Source organism: Amphiura filiformis, chromosome 8, assembly GCF_039555335.1.
Source record: "Amphiura filiformis chromosome 8, Afil_fr2py, whole genome shotgun sequence".
Lineage (NCBI taxonomy): Eukaryota > Metazoa > Echinodermata > Ophiuroidea > Amphilepidida > Amphiuridae > Amphiura > Amphiura filiformis.
In genome coordinates, this window is record NC_092635.1 from 63793135 (window position 1) to 63810434 (window position 17300).

The following is a 17300-nucleotide window of genomic DNA, read 5'->3' on the forward strand; positions in this document are numbered from 1 at the left end:
GCAAAAAATCTTTGCCCCCCCCTTATAATTCACCACCCCGGGGGGTGCACATATTAATCAGTGTTCGAAATATTCCTCAAAAAGTTACAGGCCAGCCGCGCTTGACCTTAAAAAATTACCGGCCAGCCGGGCCGGCAACTAGATGCCAGTCAGAAAAGTTACCGGCCAGGCCAAAAAGTTACAGGCCAATGGCCGGCTGACCGGCCCTATTTCGAACGCTGCACATAATAAATTATTGCACTACCCCTAAGCCCGGGCCTAAAACCAATCATACTCCCGGATCATGAAAACCCTTTGGGAGAACTGTCCCGCAGTTTTGAACAAGTCTACAGCAATCAATCAACTATCAATTCACACCATCTAATGAGTTTGCCAAAACAATTCCTTGAAATCAGCTAGACTATATTACGCCCAAGCCGGGGCCCAAATGTAGTCCATTGCAAATTCCCGGTGCAAATTACGCTACGAACTAGAACAACTTTATACAACTGGTGGTGTGCAATCAATCACCCTTAACGTCTCCAATTTAGCGTACAACAAAATCGGCTTCGACGCACCATATTGTGTACAGATCTGGATAATGAGTCCAATATTTTGACGATAAATTTCCCGAGAAACAGTGTCTAAATAGTGTGACAGATATTGTAGTTGTGTGGTGTGATGGTTGTTCAAACATCTACTGCGATGGCAGAAAATAACGAGGATTATTTGGACGCTTTAAATGGTAAGATCTTCTCAAGCTTATGTGGTGTGTTCGCGATCGCGATGGCGATGCTTTCAATTCAATGATTTTGCGAGTCTTATTATGCAATGCAAGGGTGTCGAATTTTGTTCCTATTATTTGTATGCTGACATGTATATTTTAAGTTAACAATATTTGTCGAGAGTTGGAGATGATTGCAAGGTGAATATATTACTTATTAGCTAGTATGTAGAAAGATTTAAACTTTTGTCTTGATCTCAATACAATTTACAAAAAACATGAAAAATTAAAATATGTATTGACTATTCTGTCGGTCCGTGTCACGTCACTTCCGGTTGATGATGTTCGAGTGAAAACAAGTCCCGAATTTGATTTTTGTTGATGATTTCTGTCATTGGTGTTATGTAAATTTCGATCGCAAATAGTCAGTGGAATCAAACAACCGTTTCTAAGTCTTCAGAGTGAAAGAAACTTACTTGATTTACCGTTTATATACTGACAAACTTAAAATTAAATTCCATGGTCGAGTTTTGTTTTTTTCCGAAATTGAATGCCACTCCAGCAACATCGCTATGTAGCCTCCTTCACAGCCGGTTTCTGTCGTTCACAACAAACCGTGAGCCACATGCAGTTTGGGCCCGAGACTAGAGATAGCCCGGATGTCCGACCGACAGAATTCAATTGTAACCGCTCTCTATCTTTTTTCTTTTCCTTTTGCTTTTTAGTTTAATTAGACCACCCGAGCTCAGTTCCAATAATGAAACTCCCGGCACCGACCGGGAGTTCCAAGTGCTGTGTATGTGTTTAAATTAAATGTGCATTCACATACGATGATACGGTACATACTTAGTAGTCGATAAGAAGAAAACGGACTCCGTATTATTTTGAGCTTATTTGTATAATATTGCATACTTGTAGTCGTAGTTTATACATACACGCTATGTAACGATGCGCATGATTGGTCGAGAGCCGGGCATAAACAGCGTTTATGCCTGGTGTCCCGGATGTGAGATCGCCGGGTAGGGAAAATGAACGAAAATCATGTTTTTTGATAATGTTACTTCATGTAATTTTTTGTAATTATTTTGATGTAAGAATCACAAAATGTTCTGGTATGTATGAACGGGGTTCATTCATATATTTTCATGACTAAACGGTTGTTTATATGCCCTCCGCCCTCGTGCTGCAAGCAGCCCCTGGCCTCAGGCATAAACAACCGTTTAATCATGAAAATATGAATGAACCCCCAAGCACATTCACAAAATTTTCAAGTAGGTTTTTTCACATGGAAATTATTTTGTTTAAAAAGGTGATTATTTAACTTAAAAAATGAGGGGTCAACCATTTTCTAGGATTTTCCTGTACACGTTATGTTCCGAAATGTTCCAAATGTCATATTTCTTGAAGAAGTTACCCATTTTTTGAAGGAAATTTGATGAGGAATTCAAATATGTCATTGGTTTTAAATACGACATTCGAACACCCTGTATCTCAGTTAGGCAACATAACTCACCATTACAAGTTTGCTTCTTTTTTTTTTTGAGAGCCTACAATGTTATTAGCACATCTAAATAGGTTTTAGCAGAACAGGTATTTATCATAGTAAGTAAGATATAAAAATAAACAAAAATTAATACTTTTTGAACCAAAATATAACTTTTCCACCCTATATGGTATTTGTGGCAACTTCCTTACACTTACCAGCTTTATGATGATATAAAAATTGTAGGTTTCTGACAAACATGAGATGAATTTCAATCATTTTTGTGTGAAAGCGTGATTGTTTTTCTAATTTTGAACATGTTTGGCCCCCAATTTATGACTCACGGCCATTTACAAACCTTGAAAGGCTTTGTTATTTACACATCTTAATTACGAACTGTATAATTCTAGTTTATACATCTTTGTTAAAAAAAATGCTGGGGGCTTTTAATAGAAGGGGAGCGACTAATAGAGTAAATATGATAGGTCTGAGAACTGAGTCTAGCTGCAATCATGAACAGGGGTAGCGCGAGCACAAAAAAATCAAGGGGTCCAATTTAATTTTTCTGGACCCTTTGGTACCTGCAAAACCAACATTTAAGGGGTCCGATGAGAATTTAAGGAGTCCACCTGTCCGAAATTCTAAACTCAAATATTCCAGTGAAATTATTAGTGTTGTTGGCCTGAGGTGATTCAAAAGATTTACTGATCTTTTTATTTTTTTATTTTTAATTGATGATTTATGCCTCCGTGCATCGTGAAATTAAGGAGTCCATACAGTTTTTATCAGACCCTTTGGTCACTTTCAACTTGAGATTTAAGGAGTCTAAAATGGGAAAAATAAAAAAATAAGGAGTCCCTGGACGTGCAAACTCCTTAAATGCGACCCCTGTCCATGAAAGTATTTGAAGAAATATTGAGCATAGTGATCTTGCTAAGAATGTGTTACGTTCACTGCCGGCTTATCTTCTTAATAAAACTATGAAATCACACCATCAGGCGAAGTTTTACCATAATTCTTAGACTAGTTAGAGTCCTTTTATTCCTCCCTCCTCTGTTTTTCCAATTCCATAGTTTTACGACATCGCGGTCGGACATTACATTCAAAAGTGAATTACAATACTGAAATACATTCGCAATCATGGCGCCACGCAAATCTGCGGACATAGCGGCGCCACGCCGCGTACTAGTTTGAGCGCATATTGCAATTAATCTCGCATTGATAACATTACCACATGACACTCCCCGAACTCCTATATGATTGTGTCAATCATCTCAAAAATGCACATTTAAATCGCGTTAAATTTACATCTTTTTGTGTGCATAAATATAATTTCATGCATACATTTGTTTTTAATGCACGTTTTAATTCATTTTATAAAATATTCTCCAAACGTATATATTTGCCATAAATACAAATAAAATTTATGTGATAAATTTCTTCTCCAATGATAATCTCACACTAGTTTCCATTTCTCCAGAACATAATGAATTAAGTTATACATGTCCATGTTTATATGGAAATGTCGCTTGACTAATTAAGCACTATAGCTGCAATACCAAACGCTTGTCCAGAAATTTAAATTCATCATGAAATCCTGATCAATACGCACATTTTGTGATAAAATCTTATTTTAAACACAACAGGTTTTTGACGACCATATTATATTACTTTATCCCTTCATTTCAATTTTTAAAGAAATGTCGACTCGATTGACTTATGCACTACTGCTGCAATCCCAAACGCTAAATCGCTTATTACAACAATCCAATAAAAAATCTTACACACATTTTTGTACTCTGGCTCGAAGTTTTTTGCATGTGAAACAATGCACACATTTGTCCATGTGCATGATAATACTAAATTAAAACAATATAATGTTTCATTGCTGTTTATCTTTGTTTTTAAACGCAATTATGCTTTACACAACAAAACATTTTTGAATGCCACAAAGATTGCGTGCATTATGTAAGCTTAGGCCTACATCTCTACTAAACATGATGTATACAACATTTAATTTTGATATGTGCATACACATTTCGTTGTATGCATACCTTTCATTTGTGCACGTACATTTGCAATATTTATAATACTTGCTTCACTATCGCACAATCCTCATTTAAATTTTATAATATATTACTGATCATTTTCATCTGTGAAAATATGAACATCTCTTGATTGTCTTCAAGTAAAAAGGCCAACAGTCAAAATATCATACCAAATGTCTGGTCATTTAGCAAGGAATCCAAGCAGGCTAGAACCTGAAGACAGCCTCTCGTAATCCATTTTCCACATCACTCTGCCACACCGATGCGTAGATCATGTAGACGACACTGCCACTGATGAAAACACGATTCACCTGTCTTTTTCCAGAAGAACACAAATCAGCAATATATTCCAACGATGAAAATGTATTAATGTTCATCAAAATTCAAATCTCACAGTTCTGGTATTTGAACGGAATTGATGATGATACAGTCACGAAGCTACTCTGTTTTCTTCTCTTCTTTCTTCTGTAGCGAAGCTATCTGTGACGCTCTCTTCTTTCTTCCAATCCATGGCTTCCAATACAACAGTTAATCAGTTCTGCGTCCTCTTCTTTCTTCTTATGGCTAGCTCACTGAAGGTTTCTTCTTCAAAGCTGAACTAGTCTTTAAGCTTCTTTATCGACTTTGATACCTTCTTTTGTCGATTTTCAAGTATCGTTCTTGAAAACTTTGTTGATGTTTTCTTTGGTAATTTTCCAGTTTCTTTCTTCTAAAACTTCGTTGATGTTTTCTTGGTGATTTCTTTGAGTCTTTCTTAGGCTATTTCTTGGAAATGGCGTACCTGTAGATTTACTTTTTCCGCTGCCACCATGTTACGTGCTTGTCGGCTTATCCGCTGCCACCATGTTACATTCACTGCCGGCTTATCTTCTTAATAAAACTATGAAATCACACCATCAGGCGAAGTTTTACCATAATTCTTAGACTAGTTAGAGTCCTTTTATTCCTCCCTCCTCTTTTTTTCCAATTCCATAGTTTTACGACATCACGGTCGGACATTACATTCAAAAGTGAATTACAATAATAAAATACATTCGCAATCATGGCGCTACGCAAATCTGCGGACATAGCGCGCCACGCCGCGTACTAGTTTGAGCGCATATTGCAATTAATCGCGCATTGATAACATTACCACATGACAGAATGCTAACCCAAAAATATTTTTCTATAATTTTTTTACAGATTTTCAAAGAAAGCAAGGAAAAGAAATTCCAGAAGAGTTAGAAAAGCTGCTTTGTCAAATTGCACAGACTGGGGAACCATTGTAAGTATCAGGGTCTTATCAGCCCAGGATTTCACAAGTGTCCGTCATTTTCATCTAAATTGGCACCAACGCATAGACGTTGATCCACAAGCCTCGGCACACTTTACAAGTTATCGCTGACCAATATGGTCCCACATCATACCATAAGCCATGTAACAACAGCTCAGAGACTTTGCTGCTTATAATTTGGTTCACCTCAAGTTCGGTATTGATGTACATGTTTATTTCGCTCGCCGCAGTATCGAATCGCGCAAGTAAAATGTTCAACGCGCTGTGTGTACACGCACGCATACAGGGGCAGTTTGTCGGCACCCTTGCGGAGTAATTGCGAAAAAAAGCATTGACGTCACTACCGAACTTGAGGTGAACCAAATTATAGAAGCGCACACCCTAGGCTTTCCACAATTGACCTTCGCAGCCAGGATCAGTTACCCGAGTTTCATAAGGGTTACAACGAGACAATTGGCAGTAAGTTCCTTGTCCAGGGGAATTTCAAGCTAACTCAATTTTTCCACGAGAGCATCACCTAGGTTTCATTATCATTGAGGTATAGGACTTTTTATTTTTTCGTAGAAGAGCAGGTAGGGCAACTACTTGATTATATTTCTATTACATGTGTACTACATACTCTGAAAATCACATTTTTGTTCCTAAAATGGGGGTTATAGCGCCCTCAACGGGCACTCTCTCCATAGGGCTACATGTCAAGACCAGTTATAGACAAATGGCCCTAAAATAAAATGGACTCGTGCGAATGTCCTCAAATTTTGCATATGATGTAGATTTAACATCTGGAATGTAATGCAAGTGATGTTGTTGCTGCTCTTCTAAATTCATTTTTAAAATGTCCGCCCCAGAACAAGGTGGCACAAACCACTGCCAGGGTTCGAACACACAACATGTTGCACCATGTAGTCACACTCGGCAGTCCACGCTTTTTAATGTGTGCCGGTTCGAAATTCTGAAAATTGGTGAAAGCGTGGGGGTTTAAACTTTTTGGGTAAAAAGCGTGGAATGATATAAAGCGTGGGATTAAAATAAAAAGCGTGGGGCTTCTTCCAACTTACAGTATATTTTTATTGAATGATAAAATAATCATAGTTCCAAGAAAAATCACCAAAACTCGCACACCATGTCGCAAGATAAAATTCCATTTGATGCAGTACGAGTGTCCAGCGCAACGTACACTATATCCTCCCCGGAAGCCCTGCCAAAACACATACGTCATATATGCAAATGTCCGATTTTCCATGATGTGTTATTTTTCTTTACATTGATCGTATATATGTGTGACGTCATTAATCATGCATAATTGATTGAGTGAAGCAGCACGGAAGAAGTAGGATATAGTCGCTGAAGTTGGCTGAACACAGCGAACGTCAGGGTTCATGACAAGAACAACATTTGAACGCCATAAAAGTACAGTTATTCATTAAAATGCTTATTATACAGTACAGTTAGTAGTTTTTCACATACAATTTACATTGTTCACGTAATGTATCAACTTAATGGAGAGAAAAACATCAGACTCGCACATGTGAAATACATGTAGGTGCAGAATTCGGCGTACTTGATTTACGTGTGTGACTTCGTCAATGTTTACAAATAGCGGAAAAAGCAAAAAGTGGTGGGGGTCAAGAATTTTCAGTATAAAGGGTGCCTCAGTAAAAAGTGTGGGGGTCAGGAATTTTCAGTATAAAGGGTGCCTCAATAAAAAGGGTGGGGGTAAAATAAAAAGGATGGGAGTCAAACCCCACTGCCCAGCAGGCTTCCCGTTAGTGTGCGTCATTGCGTCCAGACGCGTATTTTACAAATTTGGACGCAAATTCACATGGCTAATCAGTATTTTGCGTCCATGTGGACGAGACAAAACTTCAAATTTAATCATTAATTGATGATAAAAATAAGACATTTTTATTCTTTTATATTTTTAAGATAAATAAAAGCCCCAAAATTTTGACCCACCTGCTTAGAATTGTAGTAAATTCTGCAATATTTGTAAATGCAACGTCAGGAAATCGTGCACTTTTTGCAAGCTTTCCGTACGATCGTTGTTTGATGGGAAAGTCCCCACTCCCCATTGATGCTTTGTTTACAAAGCTTGCTGGAGTGATGACATGTGGCTACCGTGCAGTTGCTGTTTATTTAATTATTTATCACAAGCTGACAATATTCAGTTTTTAATGTTTTAAGTTTATTTTCTCATAAATAATCTATGTTTCCTTTATTAGTATTATTGTTACGATGAATAAAAGCAATTTTAAAGACAAAATCCAAATGATAATCTTTTTTTGTATTATTTGTGGTAGCGTGTGTTTTAGCTTTTATATCATCAACAACACGTTTTAAAATTAAAGAAACCCGGAAGTAAAAGTACGAAAATTTGCGAATGTTTTTGCAGCTGTTTCTGACCACGCTTCCGACCAAAACTGACACAGAAATGAGAAAAATTATCATAGCGACTGGAGATGGAATATCATGGCAAAATGCACTTTTATTTTATTTTAACAATCAACATTTGATGAAGTGTAGACCCGAGTACAGGGCGTGTTTTAGCAACAAGGGCTGCCGTTCTGACCATGAAATTCGCCATGGCGTTTCCCAGTATGATTGATTGTGAATTTCAGATGGACGCACAAAAATATGTCTGGACGCAAGTTTTTTCAACCTTGTCAGCAAACTTGCGTCACACATGACGCACATTTTTAAATCCTTAACGGGAACCCTGCTGCCCAGTATGGTAGTCAAACGTCTTATCGATTGAGCTTTGACTGCGTGAAGGAAGTGAATAACAGTAACATATTTTGGTATGGTTTTACGTCATATTTAAATCTGGAATATTTCAGTTAGTATTTTGTCAATTAATGCTCTGCATGCTAGCCATAGGCTTCAACATAAAAAGAGATATTTTCTTAAGGGGGTACTACACCCCTGGCCAATTTTGAGCCTATTTTGGCATTTTTCTCAAAGATTATAGCGCATTGGTGACAAGTAAGATATGTATATTATAAGGGCAAGGACTACAACTACTGCACTGAAATTTCAGCTACTCAAGGCAAGTAGTTATTGATTTATTGATCAAATATTGGTTTTCCCTCATTTTTGACTGTAACTCCACAACTGTTTTATGTGCTGAAATAAAATTTCCAGTGCAGTACATGTAGTTGTAGTCCCTGCCCCTATAATATACATATCTTACTTGTCACCAATGCACTATAATTTTTCAGAAAAATGCAAAAATAGGCATAAAATTGGGCAGGGGTGTAGTACCCCCTTAAAATATCAAGAGTTATCTCAAAAACTGCTGAACCAGTACTAGGCTTGTTTGTACTCATTTTGATGCATTTTTCATGCTGATTCCAAATTTGGTCATAAAATGTAAAGTTCTGAAATGTTTGAATAAAAAATTTGAAGCTTGTCGTCTGCAGTCGACACCTGTGCGGAGAGGGTTGAAGGTCAGTCTATTCCAGAATTTTTGGCCTGGACTCCCTCAAGTTTCACAGGCTAGTGCTGGTTCTGATCTGTTGTGTTTTGTAATTGCAGGTTTTCTTGGAACAAATTAAAGCCACTGGTGATTTGTAAACTCGAGAATGTTATTCAGGACTACGTGGAGACTAATCCGGACGAGACAATGGAAATTCTACCCAACGTGGAAAATGTTGAATTTAAGGACATGAGGGAGAGATTACTACAAGCCATAAATGCTTTTACAAAGTAAGAATATAATTATAAAGGGGCTTGTTTCAAATCTGTAGTTGCTGTATGTGTGGCTGTATATGTATGTGATGAATTCTGTTAATGTTTTGGTTAAAGATTTGATTAAATGCTCTCAAGTGAACAGTTCAAATGCTATTGCAACCAAACTTGGGTCATAACTATGGGTACATTCATGTACTAGCGGTATCAAAGGTCACATATGGAGGTCAAAGGTCATTTGAGGTCAACCTGTAAAGTTGGCTGGAAATGAAAAAATGTGGTCTCATATGAACAGTTCTAAACCTATTGCCACCAAACTTGGGCCATACATGTAGCTGCACTATGGGAACTCTAGTGTAATGGTGTTGTTAAAGGTCACACATTGAGGTCAAAGGTCATTTGAGGTCAACTTGTTAAATAGGCTGAAAATGAACAATCTGGTCTCCTGTGAACAGTTCAAATCCAATTGCAACCAAGCTTGGGTCATAGCTGCACTATGGTAACTTTTATGTAATGGTGGTGTTCAGGCCTTGAATTTTACTTTTTGGGGGGCACACATTTTCAAAGACATTGGGCAAAGACAAAAAAGGGCACCAAGGCCAACAAGTGATGAAGAATGTCTTGAAGTTGACAAAGATCTGGGGCACCAAGCCCAAAACTTGAAAAGGGCAGGCCTTGGTGGTCTCCCAGAAATCAAGCCCTGGTGGTGTTCAAGGTCACACACTGAGATCAAAGGCTGAAAATGAAGAAAAATATGTCTGAAATAAAACCAGACAAGACTCGTGGTTCAAGAAGCAAATTATATTATCATTATGTAATATACCTTGATGCTGACATAATATTTGACTTATTTTGATTCCCAGTGCTCCTTTTACAATTCAAAGGCTGTGCGAATTACTCACAGAGCCAAGAAGGTACTACCAGCGAAGTGATAAATTCATGCGAGGCATTGAGAAGGTAAGTATCTCTTAACGTCATGAGAACTACCTGCCTATTGGTCAAAAAGAAGTTTTCATTATCAATTGGACCAATCAACAACATTGTTAGAATAATTTCCCCTTGATGCAAAAAAATTGGGGTGAATTATTTGCATAGCTCCATTCTGATTGGTGATTAAAGTGAAGATATCAACGTAATTGACCAATCAGAGGCAATGTCAGATTGGCAGGTAGTGCTCAGGGAGTTAACTTCAAAAGTTGAAAGTCTTGATTCAATTTTGAATTACATAGAATAATTAAGCCCCCCCCCCAAAAAAAAAATTGTTTGCTTCTCCGTAGAACACTTTGCATAGATGGGTCGGGCGGTTGCTAAAAGTTTTTTTTATTTTGAAATAGTATTTCTACTATAAAATTTATTAATTTGTGTACATTGTGGAACATATTCTTTGCGTGGCTGTGCGTAGTAAACATTTGTACGCAGATAGCCTCGCTAATATGGACGCGTAGAGTAGCGTTGCACACGCATGTATTAGCATGGATAGTCGCGGAGTAACAAGCGTCGTTGAATGGTCCACAATGTGCACAAATTCAATAATTTTTCTATAGTATGTTGTTGCTTATCACAGTACTGGTGCAGCAGTCCATGTGTGAGTGGTTGACCTTTCATAACTCAGATGTAAAAAGTATTGTTTGAAGAAATTTGCAGTATAACAGTACTTATATCATGTGTTCATAGTGGACAATGGATGTATTGAAGTTATAACTTTTTGACTCAAAAAATTGTAATCATTTACCAGGTCTTGCCAGGTGCTTTTGAGATGCAGAAAATAAAGTTTAGAAAGTCCCCCCCCCCCCATTATGTATACATTGCCCACAGTATTTTGCAGAAGGGGAATGAAATTAGCTTGCTCTGCATGTGTGCTTCAACTGTATCAAAGTCGTTTTTAAAACCATTCCATTTACTCCACAGAATGTCCAGGTAGTAAGCACCGTTACATCCGGAGGCAAGAGGATTTATACCAGCGTTTCCCATATGCAGACAAGCGCATCCAGTGCTATGGTCAACGGCATCATGACGGACAGCAACGGTCACCACGACGACGAAGACAAGTTTGACAACATTGCCACCGTTAATAAGGAGGAACACCACCCTACCATCCCTGCACACAGTGCTGCCTCATCAGACATAGAGGCAATGGACACAGACCCTTCAGAGGGAAATAAAGGTGTAGAACAAACTGACAAGAAAGATGTTTCAAAATTGCCAGTATCGGGTGATGACATTGCAGCAGATAGTAAAACGGAAGATGGCGCGAAAAGTGAGAGTAGGACAGAGAATATTGTGTCCGATTCATCAGAAACATTAGACTCGTCCGTGAAGCACGAAAGTATTGTTACAGACAATGAAAGAACTAGTGAAACAAAGGACGAGTCTGTGACTAGTAGTACCGATGCAGAAGGTGTGCATTTAGGGGAGCAAAGACCTCCTGTTGAAAATAAGACTGAAAGCCTGGTTTCAGAGGAGGCGGATGGCAGTTCAAGTATTCAAGATGTGTCAAAACCACCACCTGGAAATCGTAAGTGTTCCTTTAAAATGTGTTCTGGCAAAATTCCGATTTTGATGAAAGTTGTGACTTGACCAAGGCTGAACAAAAATGTGTTGTGTGTTTCTGGTAGCACATTCTTCAAGGAACAGTCAGTTGGTTGGCTAATTATAACTATTTTTACTTCCATTCAAGATGTGTCCAAACCACCTGGAAATCGTATGTGTTCCTTTAAAATGTATTCTGGCAAAATTCCAATTTTGATGAAAGTTGTGACTCAACCAAGGCTGAACAAAATTGTTTATGCGTTTCCGGTAACACGTTCTTCCAGGGACAGTCGGTCGGTTGGCTAATTATAACTATTTTTACTTCCATTCAAGATGTGTCAAAACCACCTGGAAATTTTAATGAGAGTTGTGACTTGACCAAGGCTGAACAAAAATGTGTTGTGTGTTTCTGGTAACACGTTCTGCAAGGAACAGTCAGTCGGTTCACGGTTGGCTAATTATTTACTTACATTAGTAAAGGGACATGTATCTAAGGATCAAACACACACACAATGCCCATCAATTGTAATGAATAAGCATTCTATGAAAAATAAGTTACATTAAAAAAAACTGGGAGTTAATATAGTGTCCTGCAGCTCATATATGTCATATATTAATGGAACTAGAAAAATTCTATCAAAAGAACATATATTAGAAGCTAAAAATGTTTTTGTTTGGCTCTATTTTAGTCAGTCTGTCGGAAGCCAGGATCCTAAAATATTTAGCACTCAAAAATGTATTGGGTTTGCAAGGTTGAGAAGTGAATAGGCCGGCAGTTTAAAGGTTTACCCATGCATGTCAAAATGCAAATCAAATACCCCGCTCTTTCAATTGTGCGCAGGCAAGTGTACAATGATTCCTGTACGGGTTGCTTCAGGCCACATAATAAGCTGATACCATGTATTGGCTTTTGCGTGGTCAATTCGTAATTTGTCATTTTTAAAATTGCACAAATTTCCAAACAACGGCTCCTATGCTCACGATGAATAAACTTTTGATATCAAATTTGGTATCAACCTTCGAAGGAAAGTGTACAGAAAATTATTATATAAATATTTCACCATAAACTCATCAGACTCTGATTAAATGGGGATGGAACTAGTGGAGACTTTTTAATTTGGCTGTGTTTAGATAATTAACCTTTAATTTCTTGCATATTCAGTGGTTTAAAAAATACATCATTGATCATTCCCCCCCCCCCCAAAAAGAATATTGTTTTTGCTCTTCTTATGATGGAAAAATTCATTTATTTAAAAAAAAATGAATTTTTTTTTTTTGTGTGTGTGTCATGCGGCCAGAGTTTGTCCCTTGCCGCCCATCGTAGCTGCAACCCTGTTAATAATCCTTTCTTTTGCACATGTCAGGTATAGTGTTGCCTACAAGTATATGTAACATTTTTAATTTTTTTTTCAAATTAATGTAGCTTTTTTTTTCAAAAAATTCTGTTTACATTTCCAGATGCGCCCGAAGACACCAACAGTTCAGGTAGTGACTCTGTACTTTCCCAGTCAGAAACCACCTCCGTAAAGTCAAATTCAGAAGATAATGCAGTTGAAGAATCATCACAATCACAAGATACCTCCAACGGAACTATATCGGATGCAGAGAACACCAGTCACAGTGATGACAATTCCGACAAGGATTCGTCAGCGCCGCCAAAGACATGCAATGATGAACAGACTGTAGGTGCTCAACAAGAATCCGCAGAGTCGTCTGCTCCATCTGAGCAGAAAGAACCCACTTCAGAATCAGGTGAAGTTAATCAGAAGCAGGAGACACAAGCGGTGAGCTCAGAAACTTCACTAGAACAGACAATAGCAGAGAAAGTGGACTCATCACAAGGGGAAGATGATGCGGAAGAATCCTCAGACACACAAAAGACAACATCAGTAACTGAGAGTGGTGATGCACAGCTTAATACTACTGCAACGAGTGAGAATTCAGCCAAGCAAACCTCGGAGGCTGATTCAGAGTCGAGTATGCAGCCAAGCGATGGCAAGGTGAAAGAAACGGACGAAATGGAAGTAAATAGTGTGTCATCGTCGTCGTCGTCATCGCAGCCGCAACAGCAAGCCAAAGATGACCAGAGTGCTAAGGAAGAAGAATCACAAAATACATCAGAAGTTCAAAATGTAGTGCCAACTGTGGACGAGCATTCAAGTAAGGAGACGGAAAATGCGAGTAGCACAGAAGAGGCCATGGATCAAAATTAATTTGCAATTGGCTGGGCTGAATTACTTGAGTTTGTTAAATCTGACAAATTACCTTCCTGATTGAATGATTCCTATGTTTATTTTTTGTTGTAGCGGAATGTTCCATTATATAATTCATGCAGTACCCTCCTTCCAATGAAAGATTAGCATGTCAAATGTAAGCTGGACATAGGTAGTTTAAACACTCAACAGTGTTTCAGATGGTACACCATGTGTTTAATATTTTCAAATTGTATTTTAGTTTTGTAACATCATGACCATAGAGTTTTAACTGATTTAAAAACTGATAGTTGTGTAATGTAATTATTGCTGCGATAAAGAATCATGATTGGGCTATATACCCACGGAAAGTAAACAAGGATTTTGCTATGATTTAGAGTTGCCTGTCTATTATAAAAGTTAATGATAAAGGAACTTATTTCCATCTGACATCATCTGACAGTACTGGTATAGATGGGTCATATTTCTTTGAGGGAGGGGAGGGAAGGCATAAGGTATATTGCTGATCGAGATCGATAGGCAAAAGTGATGCATGCTGGGAAGGAGAAGGGCTCAAATTTGTGATCTCGGGTGACAAATCTTTTAGCTTTGGAGCCCTTTTCATTCCCAGCATGCATCATGTTTGCTCATCGATCTCGATCAGCAATATACCTTAGGCCTTCCCTTCCGTCCCTCAAAGAAACTAGTTTCTGTATCACTAACTTTTATAAGGCCAAAAAAAAAATATTGTTGTGTTGCCCTCAACCGTCCTACCCTAAATCCTGAAAAATCAGGGTCGCAATTTTTTTTTTTTTTTTGAATGATGATTTTTACAGATTTGTTCAAAAACTCAATGTTTTTCACTTAAAATTAATATTTTATTGTAAGACTAGTCTTTAATTGTTGTCTAACAGGTATCCAGAATTAAAAATTGACAAATGTTCCCCTAATTGAACAAGCATTATTTAATATTTGTGGGGATTTTTAAAACTGAAGGTTTAAAAGGAAAAAAAAAAATCCGACCGTCCTACCCAAATTTCCCATTTTTCCAATTGAGGGCAACACAACAATATATTTTTTTGGCCTAATCATATACCCATCTGGTAATATCTCAATGTTATTGAAAGTGTCAGTTATGTATGCCCTTTTTCATGGAGGGGCAGTAAAATACATACATGGTAATTTCACTCAACAGAAATGCTACGATCACTGAGAAATGAGGCTGAAAAAAATTTTTTTTCGCAGAATCTTTCTTCAAATTATGCAACTCGGGTAGTAGGGTTTTTGAACTTTATGATCATGATGTTATGTGACTAACAGTTGCTCCATGTGTAGCATTAGGCTTAAAAACAAATGTGTACTACATTTGTTTTGTGTTGGAATTTTAATATTATTCAACCATTATCTTTATACATGTCAACATTTGTGCATCATTTGTATACCAACCGGCAGACAAACTAGATGAAGCGAGTAGAGCATCGAATTAAACTGAAGAGAAAGTTTGTAAATGACTATTATTATTACAGCAGTGTAGCAACCTTCGAGGATACATACTGTATTTCCTCAAATAAACACCCCGGGGCGTTGCATTTTCCAAACGGGGCGTTAAGATCATTTAAGGTCATTTATAGAACGATAATTCCTGTTAAAATTATTAGGTAAGCTTAAAATGACGAAGCTAAAATGACGAAGTATGAACTACATGTAGAAACACTGACTTCTGGTTCACTTCCGGGTTTCCGATCCAGATTTTAGCCAGTTATTGACACTATTATCGACCATGTGGGCAACTTGGTAAGCTTACTACACAAGACAGCATGGAAATATCAGCATTTTTGAAAAATCTTGGTTGAAAAAAGTGGTGGGGGGCGTTTATTTGAGGGGGGGCGACTATTCGAGGAAATATGGTACATGTCTCAGCGTTAGTACTAGAGAGTTGCAACAGTGTAATGGTTACCTAGAGTGTCTTCCCCAGTGTATCATCACCATGTCATTTTAAGCATAGCTGATAAATAACATTTATCATGATGTTAAACTATGCAGCAGGATTCCAGGGGAGGGGGTCTTCCTAGTTGAAGGTATACAGGGATGTGCCATAGTTTCGGGTACCCTTTCAGCTAGATGTCGGTATATTAATGGGTGGGTTCATTGGAGACCCACATTTCGTCAAAAGTGCCCCTAAAAGCACCAATTAGGGCTAATTTGGGTGCTTTATGGGTGTTTTTGTGAAAAATTTGTATATTGATGGTTAGCAAAATGTAGGCAAAGAGAAAGTCAGCATCCGAAAGTCTGTGGTACATCCCTGTCCAAAATTTTTGAAGGAACCAGGATTCCTCTTGCCCAATTTTGTGCCTATTTTTGCATTTTTCTCAAAAATTATAGCGCATTGGTGACAAGTAAGATGTATATTATAGGGGCAAGGACTACAACTACTGTACTGGAAAATTTATTTCAGCACAGACAACAGTTGTGGAGTTACAGTCAAAAATGAGGGAAAACCAATATTTGATCAATAATTCAATAACTACTTGCCTTGAGTTGCTGAATTTTCAGTGCAGTAGTTGTAGTCTTTGCCCCTAAATAATATACATATCTTACCTGTCACCAATGCGCTATAATTTTTGAGAAAAATGCAAAAATAAGGCACAAAATTGACCAGGGGTGTAGTACCCCCTTAATAATGTTAACAACTGCAGGCAGATTGTGTAAGCAGCGAATCGGCAGCACTTGATAATTAAGCGCCAAAGTACATGTATGTAACTTTTGTTAAAGAATCATGCTTTCTAGTTCATTATGCATTGTTCCATTGTTGGCACACCGGTATTACTCTAAAGACGACAAAGAAAATATGTATGAATGACCCTTCATTTGTGCTGGAATTTTATTTTTGTAGCTCAAAAATTTTTCTCAAACAAGATTGTAGCTATAATTGTTTGATTCATGCAATTAATTGAGAATCAGGATTGTTTTCAAAATTTACCAGCACACACTCTTGTGTTATTGTTGATTAACCCTATGAGAACTACCTGCCGATTGGCCAAAAGGAAGTTTTCACTATCAATTGGACCAATCAGCAACATTGTTAGAATAATTTCACCACACAAAAAAAATGGGGTGAATTATTTGCAAAGCTCCATTCTGATTGGTGATAAAAGTGAATATATCATGTAATTGGCCAATCAGAGGCAATGTTAGATCGGCAGGTAGTGCTCAGGGGGTTTGATGAATGTTGTTTGCCCATTTTTAAGTTGAAAATGCGCACCGTATATGTATCATAAATAGAAGTGACTTAACACATTCTCAAGCATTTGAACATTTTCGATTTGCAAATGGCTGCATTATTCTGCACACAAGTCATGCTACAAATTTATCAAACATTCCCATT

At 37.7% G+C, this 17300-nt stretch overlaps 1 protein-coding gene across 1 annotated transcript; it reads left to right on the forward strand.

The window, feature by feature from the left end:
- The first annotated feature begins 548 nt into the window (after positions 1-548).
- LOC140159343 (uncharacterized) lies at positions 549-14876 on the forward strand. Its single transcript, XM_072182791.1, has 6 exons — positions 549-724; positions 5417-5498; positions 9042-9212; positions 10058-10151; positions 11103-11709; positions 13182-14876. The coding sequence occupies exons 1-6, from the start codon at positions 661-663 to the stop codon at positions 13934-13936; spliced, it is 1773 nt and encodes a 590-aa protein (XP_072038892.1). The 5' UTR covers positions 549-660; the 3' UTR covers positions 13937-14876.
- Positions 14877-17300: the final 2424 nt, after the last annotated feature.